The sequence below is a fragment of the Octodon degus genome, unplaced genomic scaffold, assembly GCF_000260255.1.
Source record: "Octodon degus isolate 3935 unplaced genomic scaffold, OctDeg1.0 scaffold00050, whole genome shotgun sequence".
In the NCBI taxonomy this organism is placed as follows: domain Eukaryota; kingdom Metazoa; phylum Chordata; class Mammalia; order Rodentia; family Octodontidae; genus Octodon; species Octodon degus.
This window is the reverse complement of record NW_004524626.1, coordinates 12,428,661-12,447,448: the sequence shown is the minus strand read 5'-3', so window position 1 is coordinate 12,447,448 and position 18,788 is coordinate 12,428,661. Positions and strand designations below refer to the sequence as shown.

General features: G+C 41.1%; 1 protein-coding gene and 1 pseudogene across 1 annotated transcript in view; both read right to left on the bottom strand.

The window, feature by feature from the left end:
- LOC105742409 overlaps nucleotides 1–11,466 on the bottom strand; it is an 18,261-nt pseudogene extending 6,795 nt beyond the window's left edge.
- Nucleotides 11,467–16,300: 4,834 nt separating this feature from the next.
- Nucleotides 16,301–18,788, bottom strand: part of LOC101559686 (zinc finger protein OZF-like) — a 38,048-nt gene continuing 35,560 nt past the window's right edge. Inside the window, exon 6 of the mRNA XM_023716789.1 lies at nucleotides 16,301–18,750. Within this exon, the coding sequence (XP_023572557.1) occupies nucleotides 17,996–18,750 (755 nt within the window). The 3' untranslated portion in view covers nucleotides 16,301–17,995. The remainder of the gene's footprint in view (nucleotides 18,751–18,788) is intronic.

The following is an 18,788-nucleotide window of genomic DNA, read 5'->3' as shown; positions in this document are numbered from 1 at the left end:
TTTTTTGCTTCTTTTGAGACAGTCTTGCAAAAAAAAATATTTTTACACAATGGAGTATTACTCAGCTATAAAAAGATAAATTTGAGGCTTTTATTGGTAAATGGATACTACTAGACACCAGACTCTTAAATGAAATCAGATCCACATATGCAAACATCATATTGTCTCGCTAGTGTAAGAACCTGTAAGAGTAAATAAAATCTGAAAGGTACAACAGATACTGTGAAAAGGGAAGGAATCTGTTCAAAGGGAAGGAATTATTGAGATGAAAAAGATAGGGAGAGAGATATATCTATGTCTGTATGCAGCATGGCTTGGATAATTGTTCTGTTGTTTTCTGCTGCTTTGTGGAGCAGTTAATGCTTAAATAGTTAATGCTTTTTAAAGTATTAGTTAATGCATTTAAGTAGTTAATGCTTAAATTTTTTTCTCTATTAATTTCTTACAACCCTTTTTTTCTTTTTCAATTTTGCATGCATATATTTGGAAATATATGCAACTAATTTGAAGACAACACTATGTAATACAACAAATACTGTTGAACTTGTATTATCCTGTTTAGTGAAATTCAGGGGGCTGGGGAGATGGCTCAGTAGAATAAGCACTTCCCTGGCAAGCACAAGGGGCTGAGTTCAATCCCCGGTTCTGAAAAAAAAAAAAAAAAAGAAAAGAAAAGAAAAGAAAAGAAATTTGGTATCATTTCTAATTTTTTAATTATCATTATTTTGTATTCACTTTTACAAAAAAGAAATTCAAAGGGAAATTCAACCCTTGGGTGAGGCTCCATTTGCTTTAAAAGGCCCTGGAGACAAGCTTTTTAGACTTTTTTTGTTTCTTAAGGAAATACGTCTACCTAGCCGATGTAAGTATGCTATTTTGTACAAAGATATATCTTCTATTTTTTTTTTTTTTGAGGCCTTTATAGGTAAGTGGATGCAAGTAGAGGTTATATTCATAAGTGAAATAAATCAGACCCACATGTGTAAATATCATATTGTCTCCCTAGTGTAAGAACGTGAAAGAATAAATAAAATCTGAGGGGCTGGAGAGATGGCTCAGTGGTCTAAAGCACCTATTTAGAACAAGCTTAGCAAGAGCATCAGGGACCGCGGTTCAATCCCCCAGCACCACATGCCAGCCAGCCCGCCCCCTGGTGGGCTGAGCTGGTCTCTCTCTCTCTCTCTCTCTCTCTCTCTCTCTCTCTCTCTCTCTCAAATAAATAAATAAATAAATAAAATTAAAAAAAAATCTGAAAGGCATAATAGATATGGTAAAACAGAAAGAAACTGAATATAATGATTAAATAATGAAGAGAAGGGAAAAGAGAAAAGATAAGAAAAAAGGAAAGGGGAAAAATCATGCAAGTATATATACAGCAAGGCTGAGATGATTGTACTAGTAATTTCCATCAGTTTTTTGAAAAATGAGCAGTTTATGCTTACAATTTTCACTCTGACTAATTCTGTATACTGACATCTGTGATCTAAGCAACTACATAGAGGACAGCAATGTGGTAATGTGTAATACAAAAACCACAGTTGAATATCTCTCATCTTGGTCTTCTAAATGTGTACCATTTCTTTTTTTTGTTTTGGTTTTTTTTTTTTGTTTGTTCGCTTTCAGCAGAACCGGGGATTGAACTCAGGCCTTTGCGCTTGCCAGGGAAGCATTTATTCTTGTTTGGCAGAACCAGGAATTGAACTCAGGCCCTTGCACTTGCCAGGGAAGTGATTATTCCACTGAGCCTTCTCCCCGGCCCAGGAAGCGTTTATTCTATTGAGCCATCTTCCCGGCCCCTGTACCATTTCTAATGTCTTGGCAATTATTATTATACCCTCTTTAAAATAAATATTAAAAAAGTAAGATAGACAAGAAAGAGTAAGGTTCATTAAAAGCAAGTGTTATTTTTTTCCCATCTCACATAGCTGTATCTATTAATCTGAGTAACAAATTTGATGATAAAAATAGGTAATATAACAACTATGTTAATTTGTTATTCTTGTTTTGAAAATCTATAACATATTTATTATTGTATGCTACCCTGGTTCTGTCTTTGTTTTTGCTTTTGTTTTTGTATTTTTTAGTAAGGGTCTATAGGGCCTATAGGGTCTCACTATGTAGATCGTACTCATAGTGATCCGCCTATGCTCAGCCTCCCAAAGAGCTGGGATTACAGGTGCCCACCACCACGCCTAGTCTTAATTGACGTCTCAGGGTGCTCTAGGAGCGGGCGGCACGGCAAGCCAGGAATTAAACTCCTCAGCTGCTGCACTCTGCCTAAGTGGGCGCTTTAATCCACTGAGTTATTTGGCCCTTTTTGCTTTTGTTTTTACTCTTCAACATAAAATACAATAAAAATTTTTAAAAATATCTTCTTTTTACCTGGTAACAACTTATCAGGCAGTCAACTACCATCCTTTTTGTTGGTGTCCTTTCTTCCTGGGGCAGACTGGGTCCTTAGAAAGAAAACCTCATGAAAAGAAAGAAGACACAAGAACTCAGACTTGATCACAACACTCACATTCACATGTGCAGAAGTCATTTCATCCTAATACAAAATCTCATATAACCCAACACACTCAACACACAGGCTCACACATACATACCACTGATCATATAATGCTAGAGTAGTGTTGTCTCATTTAGAGCTAGAAAAATGGATGACAAGCAAAGCAGCTTATCTGGATAAGTATTGACAATTAGTATCATTTTACAGATAAAGAAACTTATGCTCTGAAAAATGTGACTTATAATGACAGAACTCATGAAGGAAACCATGCAGCATGTCTTCCCAAAATAAGCCAGCAGAAGACTTTCAAGTAGCTGACTCTGGCCTGCTTCACTCTCTTCTAAATGAACTAGCAGTGTGACTAGTCAAGCCACACTCAGAGTGTTGGGTTGCACTGAGACTTCCCCCACCAGATTAATTAGTCCACCAGTCTTAATTTCAGTGTCTTGCAAAGTCTCAAGGCATGGGACAAATGCAGACAGCATTGAATACACATGGTCTCTAGCCAAAGTGTCAACAGACTCCTTGCTCCAACCTGAAACCTTGCAAAGTATCCCCATGGATAAGGGAGATTACTGTATTGTCCATTCTACCCATGGACATTCAGATGAAGGAAGGTACCCAATGAAACGATCATGACCACTGCCCACTGGGTATGATGTCATTAAGGAAAACAGCAAAGTCAGCAAAGGAAAGTAGGTCAGGTCTACTATTGGTGATTTGGGGCCCCAAAACAACCTAAAGGTGCCTTTAATAAGGGGGAAATGTAGGCGAGAATGGTGGTGCATGCCTTCAATCCCAGTACTCTGGTAGGCTAAGCAGAAGGATCACAACTTCAAGGCCAGCCTAGGCATTTTAGTGACTTTGGGAAGACCATTTTTTTGTTTTTTTTTTTTAAGTAGGGCTAGGGATTTAGCTTAGTGCAAAGGCACTGGGTACAATCTCTAATACCAGACATCCTCCCACATACAAGGAAAATTTACTTAAGAGAAAGCAGTATTGCATTTTAATGTGTACACAGCCAAAGCAAGCACATGCAGTATTATGTTGAACTAAGGGGTAGTAAGAGGCTTCAGATAGCATGTGGCCCTTTTACCAGAAAACTAAGGAGTTAAGTAATGTAAGAGAGATCCTCCTTGGTAAAGTATAATTTTCATTACTGTTTTTTAAAAATTTTATTACTGTTATGGGTTGTGTATCAGTGTCCCCCCAAAGCCTCATGCAGTCATGAGGCAACTTCTGGAGTTTGTGGTTGATTATTGTGGATGTGGATGCTGCACCTGCCCTGGGGCAGATAATTTGCATTGCAATGTAAGGAGGGGAGAGAGGCTAACTAGCTGCCTGACCTACTGCCACCCCCTTTTGCTCTCTGCTCTTTGCTGCCACCATGAATGGCTGCTCTGTGCCATGTGCCACTTTGCCTTAGTGCCAGCTGAGTATGGAATGAAACCTCCACAAACTGAGCTAAATAAACCTTTCCTGAGACTGGGCATGGTGGTGTGCGCCCGTAATCCTAGCTTTTGGGAGGCTGTAAATAGGCAGATTGCTATGAGTCTGATCTAGTAGTAAGACCCTGAACACCCTGTAGACCCTTCCCTAAAATAAAAATTTAAAAAAAAAAAAAAGCCTTTCCTTCCTTCATTTTGGGTGTCAGCTATTTGTCCCAGCAATGAGAGAACAGTAACTGAGACAATTACTTTTAGTGACTTGTACCAGATTTCTCAAGGCATGGAAGTATAAGGGAATAAGATCAAAGCAGTAAGTAAATATATGTGGTCATGGGCTAAGCAGTAAGCTTGGGGAGAGGGGTAATAAAAGCAAAATATGTAATCCCAGCTGCACTGGAGACTGAACTAGGGGGATTACAAGTTACAGACCAGTCTACCAAATTAGATAGCCTTTCTGTCTTAAATTAAAAAGCCAGCATGGTTATACATACCTGTTAGCCCAGCACTGAGGGATGCTGAGTCAGGAGGATTACAAGTTTGAATCCCATTTGGACAATTTAGCAATACCCAGTCTCAATGGGAAAAATAAAGAGGGGGAGGGATGTAGCTCAGTGATACAGCACCCCTGGATCAGCTCTCTTATTACCACCATCAAAAAAAAAAAAAAAATGGTGAGGATCTAGCTCAGTGGGACAATCCTTGCCTAGAAGTGTGAAGTCCTGGGCCCAATATCCAATCCTGCAAAAGAAAAGGAGAAAAAGCTGTATTTCATGTGTAACTTGTGCCTTCAGACAGGCAATGCATGAGCATGACCAGAGTGGAGTTAACAGTGAAAGGGATAGTTTCCTTCAGCAAAAGATAGCTCATTCTGACTCTGGGGTCTCTGCTTGGAACATAATTTCCTCCTGTGAGATTGTAAGGCTGAACTCATGTGGACTGTGAACCAGGAATGTCCTTTCCAAATTTGCACCCACACATATTGATGTAGGTCTCCAAATGGTAAATGAATGAAAATACTGAGAACACTATTAGTAGCTAGGCATGGTACACATCTATAATTTCAACACTCTGAGGGTCTGAGGTAGAAGGATCATAAGTTTAAGCCCAGGCTGGCCAACATAGCAAGACCCTGTCTTAAAATAAAAAGGGACTAGGAATATAGCTCAGTGTGACAGTTCTAAGTGCAACCCCAGAACAAAGCACTCAAAAGCACTGGGCATGCTGGTGTAAACCTACACTCCCAACACTCAGGAACTATGACAGCTATAAGTACAAGGCCCACCTTGGCTACACAATGAGTTTAAGGCCAGCCTGAACTATATAGTGAGACCCTACCTCATAATCAAAACAAAACAACTGAAAAAAACCAAAAAGTAACCCCACAAAAACCCAGGACCAAACAAAAACAGGACAGTATTAGTGAAACCAACATTCAACAGCAGTGTGCAACTGCACAGAGACAGGATGTCTAGATCTGTTTTTGAAAGCGTAGGTTGACCTGGGTCTCTTGTCGGAAAAATGCCAGTCTATCATGAATGCTAACAGAGCATATACCTTCTTTGGCCTGGTATTTACAAGAAATGGGTAAGATGGAAACACTGTACAAATAGGACTGGGACAACATAACGTACTAAGTTCAAGGCCAACCTGAATTACATAGAAAGACCCTGTCTCAAAAACAGCAACAAAAAAGACAATATATTTAGGAATTCGCCATAGTGGAATGTAAAAACTTGTTTGAGGGCTGGTGAGATGGCTCAGTGGTCTAAAGTACCTACTTAGAACAAGCTTAGCAAAGCACAGGGACAGTGGTTCAATCCCCCAGCACCACACGCCAGTCAGCCCCGCCGCCTGGTGGGCTGAGCTGGCCACACACACACACACATAAATAAATAAAAATTTAAAAAAAAAAAAACTTGTTTGAGATTCTTATGACTGTCAAGCAGTGACCTGGGACCTACCAGTTATGAAAAGTCTACTGAATGCCTCTTGCATGGGCTCTAGTTGTGTATTTTCTTTTTCTTTTTTTCAGTTATACATTTTCTTTTTTTCAGTTATACATTTTCTTTTTTTTGGAACCGGGAATTGAACTCAGTCAGTTATATATTTTCAAAACTGAAAAAGTACACAAGTTACTACAAATAACGTCTGTAACACTCAAGGAAATGAGTGTTTAAGGCCTTGGACTGTGGCTGCAGCATGTGTAGGGCATGGTAGGTATTTTTAAAATCTTTTTTTTTTTTTCTTTTTTTGTATTTTAGGGAAGGGTCTACAGGGTGTTCAGGGTCTCACTACTAGATCAGACTGGTAGTGATCCGCCTGTTTACAGCTTCCCAAGAGCTGGGATTACAGGCCTGCGCCACCATGCCCAGTCTCAACTGCCACCTCAGTGTGCCCTGGGGGCAGGGCTGTCATGAAAGGACAAGGGATGGAAGGCCAAGGGATCAAAGCCCCAGTCCCTGCACCTGCTTGCAGGCACTTTAATCCACTGAGCTATTTGGCCAGCCCTTAAAATCTTTATAAAAGTATTTTTTTTTTCCTTCTGTAGTGGGGTATTACACCACAAGTCTCTTGCATCTTGCAAACTCTGCTATATCCCCAGTTTGCATATGTAATTTTGACTCACATTTTATGTGCCCAGAGGGATTCCCACAGGTTTTGATTTGTTCTTCTACTTTTCCTCTACCATGACAAAGAAAATTCTTAGCAACTGGTCAATAGTTTATAATACATGTGAAGAAGGAACAAATGGTTCATCACAGCATTCTATGCCAAGGATAATGAGCTCAAGTTTCAACAAGTGTGCCACTCTGGCCCCTCACCCTTTATTAGGTAAATACTAAGAGATGAAAAACAATTATGCCACTGAGTCCTATGATGGAACAGTAGTGATGTATGACAGTCCATAAAGTCCCAGTGTCAGTCACATTTTTTTGGGGGGGGGCATACTATTGGTTACATACTATTGTCAGAAGACCTTCATACCCATGCCAACCTTGTAAGGCATTCATGACCCACAGCACAGAGGACAGCTTGGTATAGAGGGGTCAAAGACTCAGTATTTGTAAAACCATTCTTCTAGGACAGCCCAGTAGGTAGCCTGTCATTTTGTTTTAATGATGTATGACACAGGGCTGAAGATGCATTTCTTATCACTTTTTTTTTTTTTTAATGAATTTAGGGCAATGTGTACAGGGTCTCACTATGCAGATCAGATGTAGTGATTCTTCTGTTTTCAGCCTCCCAAGTGCTGAGATTATAGGTGGGCACTACCACGCCATCTCTGCACACCCCAGGGGTGGGGCCGGCACAGCACACCAGGGATCAAACTCTAGCCACTGCACTCTGGTGAAGCAGGCACTTTAGTCCACTCAGCTATCTGGGTGGCCCTATTATTTATTTTTTTTTCCAGTCCTGGGGATTGAAGATGGGCCTTTTACATTGAGCTACATCTCCAGTCTTTTTTAAATTTTGAGACAGGGTCTCACTGTATCCCTAAGTTGTCCAGTCTTTGCTCAAACATTCAACCTTCCTACCTCAGCCTACCAGAGTGCTGAGATTATAGGAATGTACCAAAATACCAGAAAGAAGCAATGTTTTGGCTTTTGATCTCAGCAACAAAGAGCACTGTATATTAGGTTATCACTGTTCCTATTGGGGACTGCTTCACCCAGGATCACAATTATGTTCTGAATACAATGGAAAGCAAGACTACTAACTCAACATGTTGGGCCCCTTGTACCACCAAAGGGTGGAAAGGGGAGCATTTAATCTACTTGCTGGAGTGGCATATCACAAATGCCACAGTGATACTGGTATACAACACAGCTGAGACAAAGGCGACCAACTTTAGGAACTACTTGTACATCCAAGCTGTATCATAAAAATTAATGGAAAATTATAACTTCAGCTCAGGCTCATAGTGATCCTCCTGTCTCAGCCTCCTCAGCACTGGGATCACAGGTGTATGCCACCATGCCTGGTTTCAGTGGCAGGCACAGCATATAGTATTGGGGATTAAACCTGAGTCCTTGCACTTGCCAGGCAGGCACTTAGATCGCTGAGCTATCTCCTTGGTCCAAATTTCATGCTTTTTTCTCAGTTTAAACTCTTCACATGGGACCAGGGAGATAGTTCAGTAGAATAAGCGCTTGCCTGGCAAGCTCAGGGTCCTGAGTTCAATCCCCGGTTCTGCAAAAAATAAATAAATAAATTCTTTACAATATGCTCTAGTCCCTCTAATTAATGCATTCTCTTTTTAAGGGAGGTGAAGAGAATTAGGGATTAAACTACCAACTTCAGGCATGCCAAGAAAGCACTCAACCATTGAAGTATATCTCAAGTGCTTTGTTAGAGCCAGGAAGATAGCTCAGTGGGATAAGTGCCTGCCTGGCAAGCGCAAGGTCCTGAGTTTGATCTCTAGTAGAGGGGAAAAAAAAAATGAAGTGCTTTGTTAAATTTGTATTCTGAACAGGGTCTTGCTAAATGACCAAGGTTGGACTCACACTTGCAAATCTCCTACCTCAGCTTATGGAATACACAAGATTACAGATATGTACATCCATCCCCACTTTTTTTTTTTTTTTTTTTTTTTTTTTTTTTGTGGAACCGGGGTTTGAACTCAGGCTTGCGCTTGCCAGGCAAGCATTTATTCTACTGAGCTATCTCCCCAGCCCCTCATTTTTATTAACGAATTCCTAAATTCATGTAGCAAACTTGCCAACGTTTAAAATCTATTTTAGCAGACAAATTAAATCACATGGTGGACTATCTATTTCTTGTTCCATTTTGTATCTGCAATGGGATTAAACACTGGGATTTTCACATGCTAGGCAAAATAAAAGTGAGCTACACCCCTATCCCAATTATGTCTATTTAAATAATCACTGGTCCATGATCCTGCAGAGAGCCTACCAGGAAGCCACTAAATTCAAGAAATCAGTGATTGTCTGTGGATTGTCAGGGCATAAACTTCCCCTATAAAAATGCTGCAAGTATGACCCAGCAAAATACAAGGTATGAAAAAAATACAAAGCAAAATTAAATAAGACTCAATAAAATATGAGTGTACAGCAATTAACCAGTAAGAAGAATTTATGCTGTGTATTATTTGTTGAAACTGTACTTCCGATTTGATTTGAAACTGTCTCATTGCTATCTGTTTATCAATAAAATTTTGATAAAAAAGAAAAAAAATAAAATAAAATATGAGTATTACACACACCAAAGACAGTATTTCTGGAAATTTATTTGAGTATGTATGGTTACTCAACATGGATACAGTCAGGATATTGATTTTCTTTTTCAAAACAAGTGACTTACAGTTAGAATTAAAACCTTTCCCTTATTTTTCTCCTGATGAATTTCTAAACAAAGTTAAAATAAATGTTGACTCAGAAACTGCCATATTCGGCCATATCACCCTGAACACGCCTGATCTCATCTGATCTCGGAAGCTAAGCAGAGTCGTGCCTGGTTTGTACTTGGATGGGAGAAACTGCCATCTGGGTATAAGATGGAAGGGAAAAAATTGAGGAAGGGAAAAAATTTAATATATACCAAATATATTTTTCTGACCTAGAACATACACCCTGAAAATCTTCCCCTGAAAATGTACCTCCACAACTATGGAAAAAAAAAAAAACCAAGTAAGTTTATTCTCTGCATGTTACTGATGGATGCTCAAAAAACTGGACAAAATGAGTGCTAGGGAGAAGATATTCCCCCTGAAGTCTCAACCTATAAGCTACTTAATTATTTAAAAGGAGTTTTTTTAAAAAAATAGAGTACAAGGGCTGGGAAGATGGCTCAGTGAAATAAGCGCTTCCCTGGCAAGTGCAAGGGGCTGAGTTCAATCCCCGGTTCTGAAGAAAAAAAAAAAAAAAAAAAAAATAGAGTACAAGCCAGAGACAGTGGTACATATGTATAATCCCAACTACTCATGAGGCAAGACAAGTGCAGGAAGAGCTCAGGCATCTTAAGTGAGACCTTGGGGTGGGTGTGTAACTTAGTGGTAGAGTGTGCTTACCATATGTGAGGGTCTAGGACCACAAAAAAGGAAAAGGGAGGGGGAGAGATAAGGGAGGAGAGGGAAATGTGAGAGGATAAAAAGAAGTAAGAGTGTTGTGAGCTATCAAAACTGAAGCCGAGGCTGGAGAGATGGCTCAGTGGTCTAAAGCACCTACTTGGAACAAGCTTGGCAAAGCATAGGGACCGCGGTTCAATCCTCCAGCACCACATGCCAGCCAGCCGCGCCCCCTGGTGGGCTGAGCTGGACACACACACACACACACACACACACACACACACACACACTAAATGTTAAAATAAAAAAAAAAAAAAAAAAAAAAAAACTGAGGCCGTAAATACCATAGAGTTGGAAACCAACCCCAGGCCACATAGGGAACTCGAGGCAAGCCCTGAACTATATGGTAAGACCCTCAAACAAAAAACAGTATGACTAAACAAAAGACCATATAAACAAATGTCTTCCTAATAAGATACAATTGTAAGCACATATCACCTACAAATTACTTTGTAAATTTTTTTTTTTTTTGAAGTCCACTGACTGGGCACTGATGCTGAAAAACTATGGCACATAGATTTATTAAAAGGCCATATGGCTCGGAGGACTAATTGCCTGCTTAGGCAAGCGCAGGGACCAGGGTTCAATCCCATGGGCACGCTGAGCCTGAAACTGAGTCTGGGCCTGGTGACACATGCCTGTAATGTTAGCGCTGGGGAGGCTGAAAACAGGAGGATCACTACGAGTTCAAGCTGCGTAGTGAAACCCTACACACACACATACATACATACATACATACACACCCACACACACACACACACACACACACACACAGAGGCCATTGCCTCCTTTACTACACTCCTGTATATAACTGTCCACTAGAGTTACAGAGCAGATTAACTGAAGGCTATGGCTTATAAACTTAAATCCTGAACGGATTTTCGGTCCAAAAAATGCCCAAAGTCCATTTTTCTAACAATATAATTATGTTTTTTAAGTAGATATTTCATGATGTTAACTTCTTAATTGAAATATTTTGCTTTTAGGACGACAATGTGTTCGCAGTGGCATGAAGAGGGAATGCGGTCAGGTGAGGGCGCAGAAGTCACAGACGCTGCCTCTGGCCCTCAGTCTCCTCGCCTTCCCTATTTCTCTTGTTGAGCGACTGGGCGGTCGGGGGATGGAGGAAGCGTGGGCTCTGCGGACTGCTGAGTACAGCTCCTGCGTGATGGAAGTGAACCTGACCCCTGGACCAACTCGGAATGAATAAACTGAGGCAGAAAATTAAAGAAGAAAAAGAGAAAAGAGAAGGGGAGCAGCGGGCGCTGACCCCCCAGGCCCAGCCGAGCGCACCCCAAACCCGGATGCTCAGGTACCGACTCCTGCGGCCTCTCCAGCTTCTCGAGCCCACAGAACCGGCTCTGCGCGCCAGCTCGTTCCCCCAAGGCGCCTCCGCGCCCCGGGCCAAACCCGCCCTTCCACATCCCCTCCGCCCCCAGGCAGTCCCCAGGCCGCGGAACTCACAAAAGCCGGAGTGGCCCGCACGACTCGGAAGGTAACAAGTCTCCAGGCTCGCCGAGGCACGACCGGAAGAGAGCGCGCCGGCGCCGACGTCACTTCCGCTCGCGCTCGGCCGGGGGTGGGGCTGGGGCCTGGCGGAGATCCAAATGCGTGTGTTGGTTTTCTCCTCGGGGAGTGCTGCTGGGTTCCTCTACCCGCTTGGAGAAGAGGCAAGTGGACGAAAACAAGCAGAGGCCCAAACTGAGGTTAGAGCCCTCTCTGGGCGGGGCGGAGTTGAGGTGTGAGGCCAGGGTTGGAGGTACGGTCATGCCCCGCGTGAGGTTTGAACCTAGAGGCACAGGATTAGGACGCATCTTACGGGATGCGCAGCAGAAAACTTTTCTACCTGCATCCGACCTCTTTTGAGGTCCTTTGTTATGACTCACAGGAGAATCCAGTAGGAAATGGATCACAGTCTCGTTCCAAAAGTAATCTGGGCCTCTGGATTTTTAGTTGATTATAGCCATTCTGGATACCTCCCACACACCGCGCCTCTGCCCATCCTAGCAGCTTCACCGGCCAACAGAGAGGATCTCAGAGAGGCTGGAGGGCTCTAACCGTGCTTTTGGCAATCACTGAACTCTCACTGCTCTTTGGGGTTTAGGATTCTATTAGCAACCCACTTGCATCTTTCCGATCCTGGACTGTTTCTGCTGAGTGCCCTGGGCTAAGTAGTCAAGATGAACTGAAGTCTTGATTTTCCTTTTTCATCTTAGGTCACAGCCTAACACTTCTGACAGAATTCCTCACTGCTACCGAGAGAGTAGTTCTAGAGGCTCCCCAATACATCATGAGGAACCCTTTTACCAGCTTGTGTGCAAGAAATTATGTGTTACCAAATGGTTTTGCGTTTACCTTGTAGCAGACGAGCAAATATCTACTAGTTGAACTCAGGTGGGTTATGAGCTGATTGTTGTTGGTCAAAGTGAGTCCTAAGAGCTCACCTCACATACACAGGAAACAAAGGCTCTTATTTTGGAAATAGCTTCAAAGAAGCCGTGGCTGTTTGTAATCCAGTATAAGATGTGCTGGGGCTTTGTCAAGGGGTCTGATCTTGATTCCCCACCTAGATCTGTCTGTCCAGTGACTCATAAAGGCTGCACTTACTTCAGGGTCTGTCGCAAGTGAGGATCACCAGGTGCATGGCAGGAGACACTATGCAAATAATCCACTTAAGTGGAAAGAAGGGGTATAATAAAAGACAAATTCCAAAACTAAATGGCAAGTTTTAGGATAGCAACTAAAAAACAATGGAATATATAAATTTCAAGCATCAAGATTAAAATCATTGCAATGAAATATAATCAAGAGAAAGTACAATAAGACAAGTAATAGTGTATCAGAGGTTATTCCAAATTTATTACTAAGTTACACAAAATGGACTAAATGTTCCAGATAAAAGAAAGTTATTGTTAGTCCAAAGTTTTCAAGTATTTAGATATCTTTAATCTCTAGCTAAAATAATATATAAAAGAGACATCTGGGCATCAAGGGTAGCTCAGTGGAAGAGCAAATACTTAGCACTCCCAAATCCTACGTATGACTCCATCACCCAAAACAAAGACTAAGAAAGAAAATAAAACCAGTCCAGTATGGCCATACAAATACCTAACAGAATTAATGCAATAGAAAACATGAAAAAGGTTAAACTGTTCTTTGCTTTTTTTGTTTTTTTTAAACACCCTCCCCTCCCCTGGGGATTGAATCCAGGGCCTTGTGCTTCTACTTACACACCCTACCACTAACAATATCACCATCAGAAAAATTCATTTTCAAGATAAATCACAAATCTGGCTCACAAAACAACTCTGGTAGAGCACTCACTACACAAAGGCACTGGGTTCAATCCCCAGCACAGCAAGCTGTCCCCCCCACCCCCCAAAAAGAAAAGAAAAATGACAAACTGAATACTTCCTGTCAACACAAACACAAGAGAAAATGCACAAAGTAATCATTCGAGAATGCAAGAGGCCTAAAATTATACCAGAAATGTTAAAAATACAACTAAAAATACAGAAAATTTTGCTCCACACATGAAACATGCCTAGAAAAATATACTCTTAACTGCTTTATAATTTTGGAGACCTTAATTATTAGATAGCCATAAAAGAAACTGAGCAAATAGCTTTAAAAACACAGAAATGGGATACCTAAAAAGATAATTACAGTACTCTTAAGTCTAGCTAATTTAACATGAACAAGTTACAAATTGAAGGAAAATGGGAAGCAACCTTGTATAGTATACGATACTGTCATAGCCTAAACACTAAAGTACCAAAAAGTTCGTATTTTTTATGGTGCCAATGCTTCAATCCCAGGCCTTGCACAGGTGTGTCCTAGCCCTGAGCTACATCCATGCACTTTTTTGCAGGGGTAGGGTGCTGGGGATAGGACCTAGAACATCCTGCATGCTAGGCAAACACAGTACTATGGAGCTACACCCTCAGCCCTTCTCCGTTTTTTTGGTGGTACTGGAGATTGAACTCGGGCATTCAGACTAAGCGACATTCCCGGATCTTTAAAAAAATAAAAAATTTATGTTGAGACAAAGACTCATTAAGTCACTAAACTGCCCAACCTAGGCTTTAACTTGCAGTTGTCTTGCCACAGCCGCCCAGAGTACTTGGGTGTACACTGCATGGCTTTGTTTTTAATGTAAAAACTTCCTTGCCAATGTTACTAAAACATCTACAACATTAGTAAATATAATCAAGTAATAAGATGGTCTATAATGTCCAAATTGAGTTATCTAGGAATCAATGGTTAACATTAGGTAATCAAGGGGCTGGGGAGATGGCTCAGTGGAATAAGCGCATCTCTGGCAAGTGCAAGGGCCTGAGTTCAATCCCCGGTTCCAGAAAAAAAAAAAATTAGGTAATCAACAAAGAATAAAAATCAATAGTGACTGCATTTAATAGTCTTTTCATTCATTCATTCATATATTCAAGTATTTATTATGTATTATGGACCAGTTGCTGTTCTAGGTAGTTGAGTCAAAGTGAATGAAGATGATTACGATAAGGGCCTGGTGGGAGGTACACAGTCTATGATCCCAGCCCTTGAGAGGCTGAGGCAGGAGAATCGCTGTAAGTTTGGGCCCAGCCAGGCTACAAAGTGAGCTCAAGGTTGGCCTGAACTACACAGCAAGATCCTTTCAACAGCAACAAAACAAACAAAAAAAGATAAGGATGCAGAGAAAGCAACTAAATCCAAAAAGACTTAAGCCTCATAAATTATAAATTATGATACTGGGAAACATTTAATTCTTATCAAGATTATTTTTTAAAAAACCTGTAGCAAACAAGGACATCAACAGAATAGAGAACATCTCAATTGAACTATAAAAAAAAAAAATTGCTGCTTTTACTAAGTAGTTTTAGTAATGAGCTAAGATCATGATCCTTTTTTTTTCATGATCCTATCTTTTAAAAAACTAATAATTAAAATAGAAAGCTAATAGTTATTATTTATAGATGATATGATTGCTGTGTGGAAAACAAAGAAAATATATACATAAATGCCCTAAGCTGGTGATTCCCAAAATTCATGTATTAAGATTAAACTAGAAGGTGACTATAAAGATAGGACCTTATTTTACAGTCAACTTCAAGAGTGGAGACCTACCTGGGTATGGCACACACCTGTAATTTTAGCGTTTGCAGAAGCTGGGAAGGATGACAAGTTCGAGATCAGCCTAGACAACAAAGCAACAGAGCAAAATCCTGTCTCAAAAAATAGAAAGGGCTACTGATGCAGCTAAGTGTTAAGGTCCTAGACAGGGATCTACTTTCTTCTTGGTCTCCAGTAATGTGAAGACACAATGAGACAAATGCACGGCAGGAAATGAGCCCTCACCAGAAGTTATCCTTGTTGTTACTCCTTAATCTTAGACTTCCAGCCTCCAGGGATGAGAGAAAACAAATTTCTGTATGTTTCAAATTTATTGAAAAAGTAAATTTTATTCAAACATTTAAAGTCATTTGATCTAAGCATGTTATTTTGCTAGGGCAGACAAAGTAATTCATGACAGATTTTGATATAGGGAGATGATACTGCAGTAAAAGCCATGCATGCAAGAGACTGAATAATGGGTAAAGGCTGCAAATGTTTTTTTTCTTTTCTCTGGTTTCTTGAGACAGAATCTCACTATATAGTTAAAACTCCTGACACTACTCCTGCCTCTACCTGCCAAGTGCCGAGATTACATGTGTCACCACAGCAGGCCTAGTGACCTAAGGAGGACAGCAAGAACTATTCTGATTTTCATTTGGAAATGAAAAACATGGTATTCGAAAATGGAAGAGGGCGGGCTCAATAGCTCAGCACAGGGACCTGTGGGTTCCTTACCTCCAGCTGTGCTGGCTCTACCCCTAGTCTTGCTGAGCCAGTGTGGTGGCACACGCCTATAATCCCAGCCCTGAGGAAGCTGAAACGAGGATCACTACGAGGCCAAGCTGCCCAAGCTACGTAGTGAAACCCTGTACCAAATACATTTACAAAAAAAAAAAAAAAAGGAGAAGAGCTGGGTGTGTTATCAAATGCTTATAATCCCAGGTATCCAGAATGCTGAGGCACAAAGATCCCAAATGGAGGACCAGCTGGGCAATTTCACAAGATCTTGTTTTACTTTTTTTTTTTTTTTTTTTTTTTTTGCAGAACCAGGGATCGAACTCAGGCCCTTGCGCTTGCCAGGCAAGTGCTTATTCTACTGAGTGATCTCCCCTGCCCAAGATCTTTTTTTTTTTTTTTAATAAAAAAAAATTCCAATCATATTAGTACATGCCTATAATCACAGCATTTGGAGAGGCAACAGGTTGAAGATTAAGTCCAACCTGGTCAACATAAAGAGAATTAATGAAACTCTGTCTCAAAAAAGAAAAAGAAAAAAAGGGTTAGAAATATAACTTAGTGAGAAGGTGCTGGGTTCAGTCCCCAGTACTGAAAACATAAAACAGTAAGGGGTGGGGCTCAGTGATAGCACTTGCTTAGCATGGGTTCAATCCCAAGCATTGAAGCAAAGGACAAGAAGGCAGATGAGAGGAAATTAAAGGAGGAAAGGGTGGGCATGGTGGTGCATACCTGTAATCCCAGCACTGGGGAGGCTGAGGCAGAACTGCCAAGAGATTGAGCCCAGCTGGGGCCATGTAGTGAGTTCAAGGCCAGCCTTAGCTACAAAGCAAAAGTCTGTCTCAAAAAATTTTAAAAGGCAATCCTTGACATGCAATGGTATAGACCTTAGCAGAATATAATTGTATTCTTGCAATTTTTGACAGAGGCTGGGGAATGATGATACTAGGAATTTATCTGAGATTATAATTCATCTGTTGAAACAGCAGCTTGATTCCTCCTTACAACTTAGTGAAATGCAAGAAGAGGAGAAAATCCAACAGGGAACTGTTAACGAAAAAGAGATCAGAACATGGAAATTTGGGAAACACTCAGCCTATACATACTGCAAGAAATGAGAGAGCTTGAAGAGAATATTAACTGTGACTGAAAAGCCACTTGATAAAGTGGTCTCATGACAGACCCAGGGGTAGAATATCAGCAATCTCAACAGAAGACTGAATTCCTAGCAGATGCACTGCCACTTAGATCTAAAATAGACCTAGTGAGCAAGACAGGGGGAACTTAAGATTTTGTAAGGAAACAAGAGTCATTGGCTATAAGATAGACTACCAATTAAAAGTACAGAGGTCTTCTTGGCATGCTCAACACGATCAGTGGGGTCAAAGGAGACTCCTGGAGGAGTGTCTGTCAACAGTCCACTTGTGTTCTGTGCTTAGCTTATCAACTTAGCTTCTGGGAAATTTCCACTAATCAACAACAACTAGGACCAACTCTATTCATGTATCTTATGTAGACATGTCCAACCTGTGGTCCACAGGTTTGCTGTTATTAACTATATTATAATAAAATACTTTACAATAAAGGGATTTTGTTATATACATTAATTATACGCTATGTGGCCCAAGACAATACCTCTTTAGTGTGGCCCAGGCAATCCAAAAAGTTAAAACTCCCACGATGCATAGCATTCATGGAAACTATCATCATTTGGAATCCAAGCACCAAGATCAGGCCTACCCACAGTACTGACCTCACCTATAACCACAACTGCTCAGACTCAGTTTTGTTGAGAACAAGTTCCAGAAAAGAAGCTAAGAATTTAGCTTAGTGGTAAAGTGATTGCCTAACATGTGTGAGACACTGGGATTAAATCCCAGCACTACAAAAGAAGAACGTTCCCCTAAGAGGGGATCTAGGCCAGGGGAATAGCTCAGCAACATGGCACCTGCCTGGCAGGCAGGAGGTCCTGAGTTAAAGTCCCAAAACCAAACAAAAAATGAGATTCTCTTTTTTTGTGTCATAAAATCAAAGTGGCATCTATGCCAGTGGGAACCACAATAACTCAAAGCTGTTAAGACTACCCAATGATCTTCAGTGCCACTGTTACTGTGTAAGGGTAGCAACAGAGGGGCTAAGGGAAACACTGATAGTCTCACATTTATAGGCCTTCTCCCCATGGTGAACACTTGCATGTTTGCTTAAGCGTGAGGAAACAGCAAACGCTTTCCCACATTCCTTACAGATGTAAGGTTTCTCTCCAGTATGTGTTCGCATGTGAATGTTAAGCGATGTGGAATATACAAACGCCTTCCCACAGATATTACACACAAAGGGCTTTTCCCCACTGTGAATTTTCATATGTTTAGTACGGTGGGAGGCAGTAATAAAGGTTTTCCCACAATGAATACATTCAAAAGGCTTCTCGCCTGTGTGTGTTCTCACATGGTGGATAAGGCCTGAGGTCCTAGTGAAGGCTTTCCCACACTGCTTACACTGAAAGGGCTTCTCACCACTGTGAATGCGTACATGGGTAGCAAGGCCTGAGTACTGAGTGAAGGCTTTCCCACAGTCCTTGCATTCATAGGGTTTGACTCCAGTGTGTGTCCTGATATGCTCATTAAGCTGAGTGGATCTCGAGAAGGCTTTCCCACATTCCTTACACACAAAGGGCTTCTCTCCACTGTGAACTCCTCGCAAGTGTTCAGTCAGGCCCGACCACCTCAGGAAGGCTTTCCCACATTCCACACATTTGTATGCTTTTATTCCACTGTGAATTTTCCTGTGATCATTAAGGTATGTGTTACTTGTAAAACACTTTCCACACTCTTTACACTGGAAGGGCTTTTCTCCAGTATGAACTTCCATATGAGCAGACAGTTGAGTAAAAGTAGCAAAG